This window comes from Odontesthes bonariensis, chromosome 6, assembly GCF_027942865.1.
Source record: "Odontesthes bonariensis isolate fOdoBon6 chromosome 6, fOdoBon6.hap1, whole genome shotgun sequence".
NCBI classification, from domain to species: domain Eukaryota; kingdom Metazoa; phylum Chordata; class Actinopteri; order Atheriniformes; family Atherinopsidae; genus Odontesthes; species Odontesthes bonariensis.
Window position 1 is genome coordinate 2,261,346 of NC_134511.1, and position 19,590 is coordinate 2,280,935.

At 46.0% G+C, this 19,590-nt stretch overlaps 1 protein-coding gene across 4 annotated transcripts in view; it reads right to left on the minus strand.

Annotated features, from left to right (window-relative positions):
- The window catches only part of LOC142381810 (actin filament-associated protein 1-like 2), a 44,216-nt gene that overhangs the window by 22,748 nt on the left and 1,878 nt on the right, over positions 1-19,590 (minus strand). For 2 of the 4 annotated variants that reach the window (XM_075467046.1, XM_075467045.1), the window contains exons 2-4: positions 5,949-6,083; positions 4,351-4,473; positions 25-86 (exon numbers count right to left, since the gene is read on the minus strand). In XM_075467046.1, the coding sequence (XP_075323161.1) occupies positions 25-86; positions 4,351-4,473; positions 5,949-6,083 (320 nt within the window). The remainder of the gene's footprint in view (positions 1-24; positions 87-4,350; positions 4,474-5,948; positions 6,084-19,590) is intronic. The other 2 variants (XM_075467050.1, XM_075467047.1) reach the window with 2 other exon arrangements.

Here is a 19,590-nt window from a genome sequence, read left to right on the forward strand (position 1 = left end):
TAATCGGTGTGTTTGCTGACTCACCACGTTCCTCAGCCAGGTGGATGAGTCCTTGTTTGAGACCGGCTCAGAGGACCAGACACCTTCTGCACCAACAGACAAACAAACAAACAAACAAACAAACAAACAAACAAACAAACAAACAAATAAACAAACACACGGCCTTTTATACCGAGCACATGTGCAACTGTATCCACAATAATATGAAGAATATCATTTTCATCAAGTTAAAGCTAAAGCCGATGATTTTGAATCCTCACAAACCAACATTTATTCTCAATAAAATAGTAAAAAAAAAAAAACATATCAAATGCTTTAAGTGAGACGTTTGATCTGTTTAATGAAAAGTATCGGCTCATCCTGAATCTGATGGCAGCAACACGTCTCATAAGTGTCCAGGTTCAGAGGGCCTGAAGGTCACAGAGATCCTGAAGGTCACAGAGATCCAGGCCTGAAGGTCACAGCGATCCAGGCCTGAAGGTCACAGAGATCCAGGTCTGAAGGTCACAGACTCCAGGCCTGAAAGTCACAGAGATCCAGGTCTGAAGGTCACAGAGATCCAGGTCTGAAGGTCACAGAGATCCAGGCCTGAAGGTCACAGAGATCCAGGTCTGAAGGTCACAGACTCCAGGCCTGAAGGTCACAGAGATCCAGGTCTGAAGGTCACAGAGATCCAGGTCTGAAGGTCACAGAGATCCTGAAGGACACAGAGATCCTGAAGGACACAGAGATCCTGAAGGTCACAGAGATCCAGGCCTGAAGGTCACAGCGATCCAGGCCTGAAGGTCACAGAGATCCAGGTCTGAAGGTCACAGACTCCAGGCCTGAAAGTCACAGAGATCCAGGTCTGAAGGTCACAGAGATCCAGGTCTGAAGGTCACAGAGATCCAGGCCTGAAGGTCACAGAGATCCAGGTCTGAAGGTCACAGACTCCAGGCCTGAAGGTCACAGAGATCCAGGTCTGAAGGTCACAGAGATCCAGGTCTGAAGGTCACAGAGATCCTGAAGGACACAGAGATCCTGAAGGACACAGAGATCCTGAAGGTCACAGAGATCCAGGCCTGAAGGTCACAGCGATCCAGGCCTGAAGGTCACAGAGATCCAGGTCTGAAGGTCACAGACTCCAGGCCTGAAAGTCACAGAGATCCAGGTCTGAAGGTCACAGAGATCCAGGTCTGAAGGTCACAGAGATCCAGGCCTGAAGGTCACAGAGATCCAGGTCTGAAGGTCACAGACTCCAGGCCTGAAGGTCACAGAGATCCAGGTCTGAAGGTCACAGAGATCCAGGTCTGAAGGTCACAGAGATCCTGAAGGTCACAGAGATCCAGGTCTGAAGGTCACAGAGATCCAGGTCTGAAGGTCACAGAAATCCAGGTCTGAAGGTCAGAGAGATCCAGGTCTGAAGGTCACAGCGATCCAGGCCTGAAGGTCACAGAGATCCAGGTCTGAAGGTCACAGAGATCCAGGCCTGAAGGTCACAGAAATCCAGGTCTGAAGGTCACAGAGATCCAGGTCTGAAGGTCACAGCGATCCAGGTCTGAAGGTCACAGAGATCCAGGTCTGAAGGTCACACAGATCCAGGCCTGAAGGTCACAGAGATCCAGGTCTGAAGGTCACAGCGATCCAGGCCTGAAGGTCAAAGAGATCCAGGCCTGAAGGTCACAGAGATCCAGGTCTGAAGGTTACAGAGATCCAGGTCTGAAGGTCACAGAAATCCAGGTCTGAAGGTCACAGACTCCAGGCCTGAAGGTCACACAGATCCAGGCCTGAAGGTCACAGAGATCCAGGTCTGAAGGTCACAAAAATCCAGGTCTGAAGGTCACAGAGATCCAGGCCTGAAGGTCACAGAGATCCAGGCCTGAAGGTCACAGAGATCCAGGTCTGAAGGTCACAGAGATCCAGGCCTGAAGGTCACAGAAATCCAGGTCTGAAGGTCACAGAGATCCAGGCCTGAAGGTCACAGAGATCCAGGCCTGAAAGTTACAGAGATCCAGGTCTGAAGGTCACAGAGATCCAGGCCTGAAGGTCACAGAGATCCAGGTCTGAAGGTCACAGAGATCCAGGCCTGAAGGTCACAGAAATCCAGGTCTGAAGGTCACAGAGATCCAGGCCTGAAGGTCACAGAGATCCAGGTCTGAAGGTCACAGAGATCCAGGCCTGAAGGTCACAGAGATCCAGGCCTGAAGGTCACAGAGATCCAGGTCTGAAGGTCACAGAAATCCAGGTCTGAAGGTCACAGAGATCCAGGCCTGAAGGTCACAGAGATCCAGGTCTGAAGGTCACAGAGATCCAGGCCTGAAGGTCACAGAGATCCAGGCCTGAAGGTCACAGAGATCCAGGTCTGAAGGTCACAGAGATCCTGAAGGTCACTGAGATCCAGGCCTGAAGGTCACAGAGATCCAGGTCTGAAGGTCACAGAGATCCAGGCCTGAAGGTCACAGACTCCAGGCCTGAAGGTCACAGAGATCCAGTTCTGAAGGTCACAGACTCCAGGTCTGAAGGTCACAGAGATCCTGAAGGTCACAGACTCCAGGTCTGAAGGTCACAGAGATCCTGAAGGTCACAGAGATCCAGGCCTGAAGGTCACAGACTCCAGGTCTGAAGGTCACAGAGATCCTGAAGGTCACACAGATCCAGGTCTGAAGGTCACAGAGATCCTGAAGGTCACTGAGATCCAGGCCTGAAGGTCACTGAGATCCTGAAGGTCACTGAGATCCAGGCCTGAAGGTCACAGACTCCAGGCCTGAAGGTCACAGAGATCCTGAAGGTCACAGACTCCAGGCCTGAAGGTCACAGAGATCCTGAAGGTCACTGAGATCCAGGCCTGAAGGTCACAGAGATCCTGAAGGTCACAGACTCCAGGCCTGAAGGTCACAGAGATCCTGAAGGTCACTGAGATCCAGGTCTGAAGGTCACAGAGATCCAGGTCTGAAGGTCACAGACTCCAAGCCTGAAGGTCACACATATCCTGACCTGAAGGTCACAGAGATCCAGGTCTGAAGGTCACAGACTCCAAGCCTGAAGGTCACACATATCCTGACCTGAAGGTCACTGAGATCCAGGTCTGAAGGTCACAGAGATCCAGGTCTGAAGGTCACAGACTCCAGGCCTGAAGGTCACAGAGATCCAGGTCTGAAGGTCACTGAGATCCAGGCCTGAAGGTCACTGAGATCCTGAAGGTCACTGAGATCCAGGCCTGAAGGTCACAGACTCCAGGCCTGAAGGTCACAGAGATCCTGAAGGTCACAGACTCCAGGCCTGAAGGTCACAGAGATCCTGAAGGTCACTGAGATCCAGGCCTGAAGGTCACAGAGATCCTGAAGGTCACAGACTCCAGGCCTGAAGGTCACAGAGATCCAGTTCTGAAGGTCACAGACTCTAGGCCTGAAGGTCACAGAGATCCTGAAGGTCACAGACTCCAGGTCTGAAGGTCACAGAGATCCTGAAGGTCACAGAGATCCAGGCCTGAAGGTCACAGACTCCAGGTCTGAAGGTCACAGAGATCCTGAAGGTCACTGAGATCCAGGCCTGAAGGTCACTGAGATCCTGAAGGTCACTGAGATCCAGGCCTGAAGGTCACAGACTCCAGGCCTGAAGGTCATAGAGATCCTGAAGGTCACAGACTCCAGGCCTGAAGGTCACAGAGATCCTGAAGGTCACTGAGATCCAGGCCTGAAGGTCACAGAGATCCTGAAGGTCACAGACTCCAGGCCTGAAGGTCACAGAGATCCTGAAGGTCACTGAGATCCAGGTCTGAAGGTCACAGAGATCCAGGTCTGAAGGTCACAGACTCCAAGCCTGAAGGTCACAGACTCCAAGCCTGAAGGTCACACATATCCTGACCTGAAGGTCACAGAGATCCAGGTCTGAAGGTCACAGACTCCAAGCCTGAAGGTCACACATATCCTGACCTGAAGGTCACTGAGATCCAGGTCTGAAGGTCACAGAGATCCAGGTCTGAAGGTCACAGACTCCAGGCCTGAAGGTCACAGAGATCCAGGTCTGAAGGTCACTGAGATCCAGGCCTGAAGGTCACAGAGATCCAGGTCTGAAGGTCACAGAGACGTCTCCAGATCCTCTGAATCTGTCGGTGATTTTATCTTCTGCAGATGATGGAATATTCAGAGTCTGAGGAACACGTTTCTGAAACTGTTCTGCAGTTGGGAACCTCTTCCATCTTTCCTTCTGAGAGACTCTGCCTCTCTAAGGTGCTCTTTTTACTGACCTGTTGCCAGGTAACCAGATTCACCTTTTTTAGATGTGTTGCTGCCATCAGATTAAAGAAGATTTAACATGTTTTCTGCTGTGAATGAAATGTTGCTCATTGGCTTCACTTCTGCTTTTATTGACCTTTTACATCCCAGCTGTTTTCAGAACGGCAGCACGAGCCAGTACCTGTCCCAGGTGTGTCCGTCAGCTCGTTGCTAGGAGACGATGACGGACAGCTCATGATCATGTACTCAGCATCTTCCACTGGAAAGCCAACAGAGACACAGTTACCTTCTGGTTCCTGCTCACCTGTTACCTGCAGTTACCTGCAGCCATAGATACGTACAGAATGGCTCGATGTGTTAGGTCTGAGTTTAGAATGTCCGCACAAGTCGGCCATCTTACCACAGGGTGAGATGTCCGGGAGACAGTCAAACCTGAGGTAACCATAGTTACGGTAAGTGATCTGCTCTGACGCTATTACTCTTATCTCGCAGAAATCTCCACGATTTTACACTATTTTACATACTAAAAGACCCTGTGCGATATTTTATTTATTCGGTCATCTGTGCAATAATTCACGTCACTACTGTGCAATATCTTATCTATTTATGGTCAGACTATGTGCATACAATGTGTAATTAACACAAGTGTAGTGCAATATGGGCAATAACTCAACCATAGTGCTATAACTTATTTGATTTAACTCTCTTTACTTTGTATATCTTGTATAGCCTATATTCTTTTTCACACATTGTTTTAGATTATTCTATATTAATTATATTTTAATTATATGTTATATTAATTATTCTATATTATACTGTATTTTAGATTTATAGAGATCCTATGTGTGTGTTTGGAGCTACTGGGGACTTGAATTTCCCTGAGGGAGTCATCCCAAGGGGTAAATAAAGTTGAGTCATGGGGCAAATAAATGTGAAATATTTACGTTTTTATTTTAAAAAATAAATATGGACTTCGTCTGTGGTGTGATAATTAGCTTACTACTTTGATGTTTATAATAACCTAAACGTTTGAGAATTAAGCAAGTTATGTCTTGAATGTTTGAATGTTTCACCATCAACACAACGAGAGAGCTGCCTGTGGTAAGATGGCCGCCATCTGCGGACGTTCCACTCCGTTGCCCAGCAACGCCGACGAGACATCTAGCCATTCTATACATATCTATGATTCTATACATATCTATGATTCTATACATATCTATGATTCTACACATATCTATGATTCTACACATATCTATGATTCCATACATATCTATGATTCTATACATATCTATGATTCTACACATATCTATGATTCTATACATATCTATGATTCCATACATATCTATGATTCTACACATATCTATGATTCTATACATATCTATGATTCTATACATATCTATGATTCTACACACATCTATGATTCTATACATATCTATGATTCTATACATATCTATGATTCCATACATATCTATGATTCCATACATATCTATGATTCTACACACATCTATGATTCTATACACATCTATGATTCTATACATATCTATGATTCTATACATATCTATGATTCTATACATATCTATGATTCTATACATATCTATGATTCTATACATATCTATGACTATACATATCTATGATTCTATACATATCTATGATTCTACACATATCTATGATTCTATACATATCTATGATTCTATACATATCTATGATTCTATATATATCTATGCCTGCTGTTACCTGGAGTATCCTGAGTCTGCAGCCTGCTCAGCAGCTCTGAGATGGATTTCTTCTGAGCCTGAGCGATGTAGCTCAGGTTCTCCGAGTCCAGGACCGACAGGAAGGACTGCAGGTCCCAGATCAGCTTGGCCAGCACTGCAGAAACCGGAGAGACAACAGGTTTGGCCTCACTAACAGCATCTAATATAGAATATAAATGGCTCAATAACTAAGTTTATATCATAATAAAAGCTACTAAAATTAAAGATTCATTTAACATTGAAAATAAATCGATGCAAAATAATAAATAAACTATAATAAACTTGTGTTCATGTTGATAATGTTGCTTTTCATCAAATTTTCCGTGTTTCTTTATGTATTATTTTCTCTATTTATTTCCTTCAAATGAAAGCTGTCAGACTGCATTGAGTTGAATTGTTCTGTTTAAAAATTAGGGCTGGGTGAGTTAACTCGTTAATTATTTAACAACGATAAATATTTCATAAACGCAGGTTTTATTATTAATTTTATTTTTATAAAAGTCTGTTGCTCACAGGCTTTTATTTTGTAAAAGTCTGTTGCTCACAGGCTTTTATTTTGTAAAAGCCTGTTGCTCAGAGGCTTTTATTTTGTGAAAGTCTGTTGCTCACAGGCTTTTATTTTGTAAAAGTCTGTTGCTCACAGGCTTTTATTCTGTAAAAGTCTGTTGCTCACAGGGTTTTATTCTGTAAAAGTCCGTTGCTCACAGGCTTTTATTTTGTAAAAGTCTGTTGCTCACAGGCTTTTATTTTGTAAAAGTCTGTTGCTCACAGGGTTTTATTCTGTAAAAGTCTGTTGCTCACAGGCTTTTATTCTGTAATAGTCTGTTGCTCACAGGCTTTTATTTTGTAAAAGTCTGTTGCTCACAGGCTTTTATTTTGTAAAAGTCTGTTGCTCACAGGCTTTTATTTTGTAAAAGTCTGCTGCTGTCTGCTGTGGAACAGGAAAAGAAAGTAATCGGTGGATCCACCAAACATGGAGAAGGGTACGGAACTTTTACTCGGCCATTTTCATTTTAAAGTTCTTCCAGACGGCGGAGTCGACAGAACCAAAGTCATCTGTAAACACTGCCAAGTTGAATTGTCTTCTCAGCGTAGTAGTTCCAGTCTAAAATATCACTTAAAGGCAAAACACACAACTGATAGCAGCAAGTCATTCAAGGAAACAGACAGTGGAGCGAGGCTTCTACATAAAAACTACAGAAAGATGCTGATGTTAAAAGTGTGTTTGCACAACAAATGTTATGGCACTTTCATTCATATGGCAGCACATTTAAAATAAAACTAAATGCTAAAAGCTATACGCTACTTTTGGATTCATTTTTGGATTGTGCGTACAAATGAGATTAATCGCAATAAATCAGGGAAATTAGGGGGGCGGGGTTTCAGATTGTGTCATAGGCTCAGGTTTTTATCTATTGGTTGATTGTTTGGCTGCGCAGATTGTGGCTGTGTTCGAAACCGCATACTTCTCCTACTAATCCTACTACTCATACTAACTTTCTGAGTTAGTATGCGAGTTTGAGTAAGCAGAAGTTCCCGGATGCATACTAGATTCTCTGAAATGTTGGGTATGCATCATGAGGTTACTACTCATACTCAAACTACCCAAGATGCAACGTAACATGACGTCGCCGTCATTTCCTGTCAAAACGGCAATTTCAAGCTAGCTACAACGAGGGTAGGTTCACTTCCTGTTTTCAAAACAAAAGCACCAATTGTATGGTAATGGCTTTCCCTATGATAAAAGGCAACGGGTATTTTATTTTGTGAAAATAACCGGAGGTGCGTTGCTCACTGCGGCTAGCTTTAGTAGCGCCGAATTCGTGGGAACAAAATTGTAAACAGCCGGTATTTTGTCAGGTTTTCAACACGTTGGGGATCTAAACGACTACTTTCTCACCTGAAAATGTTTCAAATGTTGCTAAAGTTTACAGAGTTTAGAGCTTAAGGGAAATCAGCTTCAGAACGGCTGATTTCGGCTCGGGCAGGAGCGAAATGCGTTGTGGGTAAACGCTCTGCATACTGTCTGATTGATGAGTGTGCAGAATGTAGTATGTAGTAAGTAGTATGTAGTATGTAGTATGTAGTATGCAGTATGTAGTATGTAGTATGCAGTATGTAGTATGCAGTATGCAGTATGTAGTATGTAGTATGTAGTATGCAGTATGTAGTATGTAGTATGTAGTATGCAGTATGTAGTATGTAGTATGTAGTATGCAGTATGTAGTATGTAGTATGCAGTATGTAGTATTTAGTATGCAGTATGTGGTATGCAGTATGGAAGTATGCAGTATGTAGTATGTAGTATGTAGTATGTAGTATGCAGTATGTAGTATGCAGTATGCAGTATGTAGTATGTAGTATGTAGTATGTAGTATGTAGTATGCAGTATGTAGTATGTAGTATGTAGTATGCAGTATGTAGTATGTAGTATGTAGTATGCAGTATGTAGTATGCAGTATGTAGTATTTAGTATGCAGTATGTGGTATGCAGTATGGAAGTATGTAGTATGTGGTTTCGAACACAAAGCCAAACCTGGAAGTGGCTTCTTAATTCAACAAAACGAGACAATTTGTGTTATTGTTGTTGTTTTGAAGTTTGATTAAAAAAATATTGGCTGTATGACTAACTGCCTTTAGGTCGTTCTGACAGCCAGTTTAACTAGCTGCTAACGCTGTTAGCCTTCCCCACTTCCTGCTTTGTTGTGAAACACGCCTCCCGCCTTAAGCCCCGCCCCCTAATTTGCATAATGAAGGAAAACAGAAATCTAAAAACAGATACAGAAATATCTAAAAAGAATATATATCTGCTTGGTGAAATAAGTAGCGGGATGAATGCAGAGTGGAAATAACAGATAAGTAAATACATCTATAAATAAAATAAATGACAAATATTACATCTAAATAAAATGTGGTGATATCCAAATAAATAAGAAATACATTTTAAATACAGGAGGAAAAACAAATAAAGACATAAATTATATATATCCTGTTTTAAATAACAAATGTCTCCCATATTTTTCCATTTATCATAATATAAAGTTATAAATCTCTATTTTCTTGTATTTTTGTTTGAGATTTGTCAGGCTTTATCTCAGCCTCACACCGAGTCACCGTTTAACAGACTGTTGGCAGAGAGGCAGAGCGGTGAGTCATGTTTGATCACACACTCTCAGTATCTGCATATCGCTGTTTACACTGAAACAGACACACTGTCTGTCTGTGTTCCTCTGCCAGGCTTTAATGTTTAACTCTTCTCCAGATGCCTGAAAATAAATCAGAATAAAAGCTGCTAATGTGGCAGGTTAGCAGTTACTGCTGTTTACTGCAGCGTTTCACAGCATTTAACCGTAAAACATGTTTAACATGCTAACCTCTCAGACGGCTAAACTGATCTAAACTCATCTAAACTGTTCTATTTTAACAAATGTTCAGCTTAATAAAATGACTCATTTTAAATCTGATTTGTCATGTTTTTTTATCGTTTCGTTGAACTGAATGAAATTCATAAACAATCAAACTGAAGGGCTCATTCAGTCTGTTATCAGCGGTCATGAAGTCAGTTTGTGTTTGTGGGAGGAATGAAGCTTTTGTCTCTTTCTGTGAATGAATGCTGCATCTGTTTGCACTTCAGAGGAGTCGAGCAGCCATTCAAAGACCAGACGCCAACTGTTTCTCACATGCGTTTTGTTCACTTTAAACAGCTCGTTGGGATTTATTCTTCTGTGAAAACAAGCTAACTGAAGAATCTGTGTGGTTTATCCTGCTGCCTGCACCTGCTCAGGTGTTCTGGCCTTCAGGTTTTAACTGATGACAGGACACAGCGATAAGCTGCTAATGGTTAACACAGATAAAGACTGTGGCATCGCACCACCTTAACTCCCCTAAGTACAGAAAATGAGTAAAATCTTCAGTGTCTTTTCTATCTCACGATACACGACACGTTTTCCATGACTGAGAACCTCGTAAAGAACCGTTAGCGCCTCCACAATGTGCACGTTAACTACATGGAGGAGCGATGGGAGCTAGTCAGTAACCAGTAGAACATTAACAGGAACCTGTAAGCCCCACTGAGGCATCTCAGGGCCTCAATGAACATCACCTAAAGAGCCAAAAGGAACCCAAAACCACCAGGACAAGCACTTAAGATCCTTCAGGACCTCCTGAAGAGGAGCAAGAAACGACAGCCACTGTAAAGACCTGTATAAAGTCCAAATAATCTGTACTACCAGTGCTTCAGCCAACCAGAAACCCAGCAGAACCTCCTCATTTACCATTAAACCCACACATTTTACACACAGAGCATCTTCGATGACCATTAGCTTTGATAGAAACCTGGTAGAACCTCCTCATTTACCATTAAACCTACACATTTTACACACAGAGCCTCTTCGATGACCATTAGCATTGGTAGAAACCTGGTAGAACCTCCTCATTTACCATTAAACCCACACATTTTACACACAGAGCATCTTCGATGACCATTAGCATTAGTAGAAACCTGGTATAACCTCCTCATTTACCATTAAACCCACACATTTTACACACAGAGCATCTTCGATGACCATTAGCTTTGGCAGAAACCTGGTAGAACCATCTCATTTACCATTAAACCCACACATTTCACACATAGAGCCTCTTCGATGACCATTAGCATTGGTAGAAACCTAGTAGAACCTCCTCATTTACCATTAAACCCACACATTTTACACACAGAGCCTCTTCGATGACCATTAGCATTGATAGAAACCTGGTAGAACCTCCTCATTTACCATTAAACCCACACATTTTACACACAGATCCTCTTCGATGACCATTAGCATTGGTAGAAACCTGGTAGAACCTCCTCATTTACCATTAAACCCACACATTTCACACATAGAGCCTCTTCGATGACCATTAGCATTGGTAGAAAGCTGGTATAACCTCCTCATTTACCATTAAACCCACACATTTTACACACAGAGCATCTTCGATGACCATTAGCATTGATAGAAACCTGGTAGAACCTCCTCATTTACCATTAAACCCACACATTTTACACACAGAGCCTCTTCGATGACCATTAGCATTGATAGAAACCTGGTAGAACCTCCTCATTTACCATTAAACCCACACATTTTACACACAGAGCCTCTTCGATGACCATTAGCATTAGTAGAAACCTGGTATAACCTCCTCATTTACCATTAAACCCACACATTTTACACACAGAGCCTCTTCGATGACCATTAGCATTGATAGAAACCTGGTATAACCTCCTCATTTACCATTAAACCCACACATTTTACACACAGAGCATCTTTGATGACCATTAGCTTTGATAGAAACCTGGTAGAACCTCCTCATTTACCATTAAACCCACACATTTTACACACAGAGCATCTTCGATGACCATTAGCATTGATAGAAACCTGGTAGAACCTCCTCATTTACCATTAAACCTCCTCATTTACCATTAAACCCACACATCGATGACCATTAGCATTGATAGAAACCTGGTAGAACCTCCTCATTTACCATTAAACCCACACATTTTACACATAGATCATCTTCAATGGCCATTAGCATTGGTAGAAACCTGGTATAACCTCCTCATTTACCATTAAACCCACACATTTTACACACAGAGCATCTTCGATGACCATTAGCATTGATAGAAACCTGGTAGAACCTCCTCATTTACCATTAAACCCACACATTTTACACACAGAGCCTCTTCGATGACCATTAGCATTGATAGAAACCTGGTAGAACCTCTTAGATGGCCACATTATAGAAACTACAGGGAAAACCTTTGGGTGGTCTTCAACTATGATCACTTTAACCTACTAAATTACCCTCTGACCTCCTCAATTGCTGCTATTTATCAGATAAAGAGCCCAAAGGGCCTCCTGAGTCACCACTGAGGCTTCATGAAGAGCTACAAGCACCTTAAGGACTCAAACAGCACCGATTGAATCCACTTCAATCCCAGTTTGGATGGTCTGAATGTCCTCAGTGAATTATATATAATCTCTATATCTAACTGCAACCCGGTGATCTCCATAACCACCACAGCCACCCATGGAACATCTTCTACGACTGTTAGCACCACAAACGTACCGGCAGGGCCTCTGAATGATCAGAATTTAGAAATCTCTGTCAAATAAGATCTAAAATCAATCATCAACTGCTGTGTTGATGCTCCAAAACCTTTCCACAGCTCAAAAAGTCGGATTATTTACTGTTATTTACTGTTGTTTCAAAGTGCACTTTGGTGAATGAGCAAAAGTTTGAGGAAACTGGACTCTGGAGAGTCTGAATTATCATAAAAAGGAGGCGAACACTTAAAAACATGCAGGAAAAGCCCTCCAAACAGCGAACTATTGTCCCATTCAGAGTGAGCCGAGTGGGCAGACGCAGCTTTAATGCCTCTGATTAACTCCTCTCTGCTGACTTTAAGGATGCCACGGCGCTGCTTATCTGCCTCCTGATGTTTTAAACGCCGGGCTTCACATACCTCACACACCCACAACACAACCACGAGAACAAGAGGACGGCGTCCTGCGGAGACATGTCAGAGATGATGGGGGGTTTGTGCTGCCGAACGCTGCTTATCTGACCATCAGCATCACTTCCTGTCTCCAGCTTTGAAGCTGCACCACACAGTTTACATCAAGTCATGGACATTACAGGGACTCGTATGTCCAGGGAACCCAACTAAAACCTGATAACTTACCTCCAGCCTAAAGTTCACCTTACACATGTGATATATATCTGATATATTCTGTCTGTAACAGCCAACTGAGCCACTGGTTCTGGTTCATCTCGTTCAGGCTGACAAACTGCTGAGGCCCACAGCAGGGGGTGAAAGATGAAATCAGCAGCTCTGCTCAGACTTCTGTTTTATAGTTTTATAGTTTTATAGAGGATTAAAATCACTTTACAGTCAGATTACAGACTTTACAGTTAGATTCAACCTGGTGCTTCTCTTTAATCTGCTGATTGTTTCTAAGCTTCATGAATGTTAATTCCCCATTTGTACCTGCTGTTTAAAAGCTTTCTTTTTTATTTTTATTTTATTTTAGTGTGTTTAGACCTAATTCAGACATAATTTAGACCGAATTTAGACCGAATTTAAACCTAATTTAGACCTAATTTAAACCTATTTCAGACATAATTTAGACCTAATTTAGAACGAATTTAGACCTAATTTAGACCGAATTTAGACCTATTTTAGACCTAATTTAGACCTAATATAGACCTAATTTAGACCGAATTTAGACCTATTTTAGACCTAATTTAGACCTAATATAGACCTAATTTAGACCTAATTCAGACCAAATTTAGACCTAATTTAGACCTAATTTAGACCTAATTCAGACATAATTTAGACCTAATTTAGATTTAATTTAGAAAATAAACCTAAGATGAACTGATGCCTCTAATTAAACATAAAGGGACGCAACTCTGTGCAGAATCACTTGAAAAAAACCAACATTCATGTATTTCCCAGTCTGTCCCGTCCTCTGACAATCCCGTTACTTTCTGTTTGATCCTTTTTTTACTCTGATTTGTTTATCTGTGGCTGGAAGCAGCTTGGACATCAAAGACGTTGTGGTGACGCAGAGAAAGGGGCCCTCGCTGCTCCTGTAATTGGCCGGAGTTGAAAAGTTTAGGGAAAGTGATTTAAGCCGCTTTACCATGAAAACCAAACCCTTAAATTATCCAAAAAGATGGAATTCCTGCAAAACTCTTAAACTCTGTGCATGTGAGTGCAGCTGTCTTTGTGGGGACATCTTTGTTTTAAGGCCTTATGGGGACACTCTGCTTTATGGGGACACTCCACCTTATGGGGACACTCTGCCTTATGGGGACACTCTGCCTTATGGGGACACTCTGCCTTATGGGGACACTCTGCCTTATGGGGACACTCTGCCTTATGGGGACACTCTGCGTTATGGGGACACTCTGCGTTATGGGGACACTCTGCCTTATGGGGACACTCTGCCTTATGGGGACACTCTGCCTTATGGGGACACTCTGCCTTATGGGGACACTCTGCCTTATGGGGACACTCTGCCTTACGGGGACACTCTGCCTTATGGGGACACTCTGCCTTATGGGGACACTCTGCCTTATGGGGACACTCTGCTTTATGGGGACACTCTGCCTTATGGGGACACTCTGCGTTATGGGGACACTCTGCCTTATGGGGACACTCTGCCTTATGGGGACACTCTGCCCTATGGGGACACTCTGCCTTATGGGGACACTCTGCCTTATGGGGACACTCTGCCCTATGGGGACACTCTGCCTTATGGGGACACTCGGCCTTATGGGGACACTCTGCCTTATGGGGACACTCTGCCTTATGGGGACACTCGGCCTTATGGGGACACTCTGCCCTATGGGGACACTCTGCCTTATGGGGACACTCTGCCTTATGGGGACACTCTGCCTTATGGGGACACTCTGTCTTATGGGGACACTCTGTCTTATAGGGACACTCTGCTTTATGGGGACACTCTGTCTTATGGGGACACTCTGCCTTATGGGGACACTCTGCCTTATGGGGACACTCTGCCTCATGGGGACACTCTGCTTTATGGGGACACTCTGCCTTATGGGGACACTCTGCCTTATGGGGACACTCTGCCTTATGGGGACACTCTGTCTTATAGGGACACTCTGGAACACTCAGGAACCAGCCAGAAACCAGCCAGAAACCAGCCAGAAACCAGCCAGAAACCAGCCAGGAACCAGCCAGAAACGAGCCAGGAACCAACCAGGAACCAGCCAGAAACCAGCCAGGAACCAGCCAGGAACTAGCCAGGGACCAGCCAGGAACCAGCCAGAAACCAGTCAGAAACCAGCCAGGAACCAGCCAGAAACCAACCAGAAACCAGTCAGAAACCAGCCAGAAACCAGCCAGGAACCAGCCAGGAACCAGCCAGAAACCAGCCAGGAACCAGCCAGGAACCAGCCAGGAACCAGTCAGAAACCAGCCAGGAACCAGTCAGGAACCAGCCAGGAACCAGCCAGGAACCAGTCAGAAACCAGCCAGGAACCAGTCAGGAACCAGCCAGGAACCAGCCAGAAACCAGCCAGAAACCAGCCAGGAACTAGCCAGGGACCAGCCAGAAACCAGTCAGAAACCAGCCAGGAACCAGCCAGGAACTAGCCAGGGACCAGCCAGGAACCAGTCAGAAACCAGCCAGGAACCAGTCAGAAACCAGCCAGGAACTAGCCAGGGACCAGCCAGAAACCAGTCAGAAACCAGCCAGGAACCAGCCAGGAACTAGCCAGGGACCAGCCAGGAACCAGTCAGAAACCAGCCAGGAACCAGTCAGAAACCAGCCAGGAACTAGCCAGGGACCAGCCAGAAACCAGTCAGAAACCAGCCAGGAACCAGTCAGGAACCAGCCAGGAACCAGCCAGGAACCAGTCAGAAACCAGCCAGGAACCAGTCAGAAACCAGCCAGGAACCAGCCAGAAACCAGCCAGGAACCAGCCAGGAACAAGCCAGAAACCAGCCAGAAACCAGCCAGGAACCAGCCAGGAACCAGCCAGGAACCAGCCAGGAACCAGCCAGAAACCAGCCAGGAACCAGCCAGAAACGAGCCAGGAACCAACCAGGAACTAGCCAGGAACCAGCCAGGAACCAGCCAGAAACCAGCCAGGAACCAGCCAGAAACCAGCCAGGAACTAGCCAGGAACCAGCCAGGAACCAGTCAGAAACCAGCCAGGAACCAGCCAGAAACCAGCCAGAAACCAGTCAGAAACCAGCCAGAAACCAGCCAGGAACCAGCCAGGAACCAGCCAGGAACCAGTCAGAAACCAGCCAGGAACCAGTCAGGAACCAGCCAGGAACCAGCCAGGAACCAGCCAGAAACCAGCCAGAAACAAGCCAGGAACCAGCCAGGAACCAGCCAGAAACGAGCCAGGAACCAACCAGGAACCAGCCAGGAACTAGCCAGGGACCAGCCAGGAACCAGCCAGAAACCAGCCAGGAACCAGTCAGAAACCAGCCAGAAACCAGCCAGAAACCAGCCAGAAACCAGCCAGGAACCAGCCAGAAACGAGCCAGGAACCAACCAGGAACCAGCCAGAAACCAGCCAGGAACCAGCCAGGAACTAGCCAGGGACTAGCCAGGAACCAGCCAGAAACCAGTCAGAAACCAGCCAGGAACCAGCCAGAAACCAGCCAGAAACCAGTCAGAAACCAGCCAGAAACCAGCCAGGAACCAGCCAGGAACCAGCCAGGAACCAGTCAGAAACCAGCCAGGAACCAGTCAGGAACCAGCCAGGAACCAGCCAGTAACCAGCCAGAAACCAGCCAGAAACAAGCCAGGAACCAGCCAGGAACCAGCCAGAAACGAGCCAGGAACCAACCAGGAACCAGCCAGGAACTAGCCAGGGACCAGCCAGGAACCAGCCAGAAACCAGCCAGGAACCAGTCAGAAACCAGCCAGAAACCAGCCAGAAACCAGCCAGGAACCAGTCAGAAACCAGCCAGAAACCAGCCAGAAACCAGCCAGGAACCAGCCAGGAACCAGCCAGGGACCAGCCAGGAACCAGCCAGGAACTAGCCAGGGACCAGCCAGGAACCAGCCAGGAACTAGCCAGGGACCAGCCAGGAACCAGCCAGAAACCAGCCAGGAACCAGTCAAAAACTAGCCAGGAACCAGCCAGAAACCAGTCAAAAACTAGCCAGGAACCAGCCAGAAACCAGTCAGAAACCAGCCAGAAACCAGCCAGGAACCAGTCAGAAACCAGCCAGGAACCAGCCAGAAACCAGCCAGGAACCAGCCAGGAACCAGCCAGGAACCAGCCAGAAACCAGCCAGAAACCAGCCAGGAACCAGCCAGGAACCCGCCAGAAACCAGTCAGAAACCAGTCAGAAACCAGCCAGGAACCAGTCAGGAACCAGTCAGAAACCAGCCAGGAACCAGTCAGGAACCAGTCAGGAACCAGTCAGAAACCAGCCAGAAACCTGCCAGAAACCAGTCAGAAACCAGTCAGAAACCTGCCAGAAACCAGTCAGAAACCAGTCAGAAACCAGCCAGGAACCAGCCAGGAACCAGCCAGGAACCTGCCAGAAACCAGTCAGAAACCAGCCAGAAACCAGTCAGGAACCAGTCAGGAACCAGTCAGAAACCAGCCAGGAACCAGCCAGAAACCAGCCAGAAACCAGTCAGAAACCAGCCAGGAACCAGTCAGGAACCAGTCAGGAACCAGTCAGAAACCAGCCAGAAACCTGCCAGAAACCAGTCAGAAACCAGTCAGAAACCTGCCAGAAACCAGTCAGAAACCAGTCAGAAACCAGCCAGGAACCAGCCAGGAACCTGCCAGAAACCAGTCAGAAACCAGCCAGAAACCAGCCAGAAACCAGCCAGGAACCAGTCAGGAACCAGTCAGGAACCAGTCAGGAACCAGCCAGGAACCAGTCAGGAACCAGCCAGGAACCAGCCAGGAACCAGCCAGGAACCAGCCAGAAACCAGCCAGGAACCAGCCAGGAACCAGTCAGGAACCAGTCAGGAACCAGCCAGGAACCTGCCAGAAACCAGTCAGAAACCAGCCAGAAACCAGTCAGGAACCAGTCAGGAACCAGTCAGAAACCAGCCAGGAACCAGCCAGAAACCAGCCAGAAACCAGTCAGAAACCAGCCAGGAACCAGTCAGGAACCAGTCAGGAACCAGTCAGAAACCAGCCAGAAACCTGCCAGAAACCAGTCAGAAACCAGTCAGAAACCTGCCAGAAACCAGTCAGAAACCAGTCAGAAACCAGCCAGGAACCAGCCAGGAACCTGCCAGAAACCAGTCAGAAACCAGCCAGAAACCAGCCAGAAACCAGCCAGGAACCAGTCAGGAACCAGTCAGGAACCAGTCAGGAACCAGCCAGGAACCAGTCAGGAACCAGCCAGGAACCAGCCAGGAACCAGCCAGGAACCAGCCAGAAACCAGCCAGGAACCAGCCAGGAACCAGTCAGGAACCAGTCAGGAACCAGCCAGGAACCAGCCAGGAACCAGCCAGAAACCAGTCAGAAACCAGCCAGGAACCAGCAAGAAACCAGCCAGAAACGAGCCAGGAACCAGCCAGGAACCTGCCAGAAACCAGCCAGGGACCAGCCAGGAACCAGCCAGAAACCAGCCAGAAACCAGTCAGAAACCAGCCAGGAACCAGCCAGGAACCCGCCAGAAACCAGTCAGAAACAAGTCAGAAACCAGCCAGGAACTAGCCAGGGACCAGCCAGAAACCAGCCAGGAACCAGTCAGAAACCAGCCAGAAACCTGCCAGAAACCAGCCAGGAACCAGTCAGAAACCAGCCAGGAACCAGCCAGGAACCAGCCAGGAACCAGTCAGGAACCAGTCAGGAACCAGTCAGAAACCAGCCAGAAACCTGCCAGAAACCAGCCAGGAACCAGTCAGAAACCAGCCAGGGACCAGTCAGGAACCAGTCAGAAACCAGCCAGGAACCAGTCAGAAACCAGCCAGAAACCTGCCAGAAACCAGCCAGGAACCAGTCAGAAACCAGCCAGGAACCAGCCAGGAACCAGCCAGGAACCAGCCAGAAACCAGCCAGGAACCAGCCAGGAACCAGTCAGGAACCAGCCAGGAACCAGCCAGGAACCAGTCAGAAACCAGCCAGGAACCAGCCAGAAACCAGCCAGGAACCAGTACCTTCATCTGCGTTAGTCAGAATAAACTCAGATTACAGCATAAAGATCTAAAAAAGTTCTCCAAAAAACGTAAACGTAGTGATTAAATGCAAAATGTTAAACTACACGAGGGCGATAACCTTAATATGATTGAAATATTAAAAGTTAAAGCAGTTAAAGCAGTAAAAAGGCTTCAGCACCACCTTCCTGTGTGAGTCATTTCATCAGAACATCAATCGAGTGGTTCCCAAAATAGAATCAGGACCCTCCAAAGCCTCACCACATCGGGCTGAAGGGTCATTACGCTTTACACATGCACTCCTAAGACTGCTTTAATCAGCCCTGATGTGTTGGGAGAGACCTTCGATTTAATCATCAGCACATGTTGGAGTGAAGAAACAAACCAACTAAAACTGGCGGTTTGGACACTTTAAGGACACGAACACGCAGAGATCTGCTGAATCTAAACAGTCTATTAGCTCCGTCTCCTGGGACCAGGAGGAGGAAGTGATGATGATGATGAGTAGGAGGAGGAGGAAGGATGATGGAGGAGCGTTTCCGATTGTTGTGCTACTGTCGTTAACATACTGTTGGTGAGATAAAAGCTCCAGAACAGCAGAAGGATGGCTTAGAACTCTGCCCCCTGCAGGCTGAGGGCAGCAACTACAGTCTGTGATAATAATAATAATAATAAAGCTTTCACTGGGTGAGACATGGGGTTACCTGATGGGTGGAACAGCTCACAGAAAGGCCCCCGGCAGGGATCTGAACCAGGGACCCTCTACAGCTCTAACCACTTGCTGGAAGAAACCATCAATCAAAAATGGTTTAACCCTCTGAGACAATAATAAAACGTTCCCAAAATGGGGCTCCAGTGTGACCATAACTCTCTCATTAGCTCCTCAGTTCAGCCCTGATTGAAATGATAACATTAATCTGTGGTTCCGCTGTCATTAGCGTTAGCAACGGGATAACCC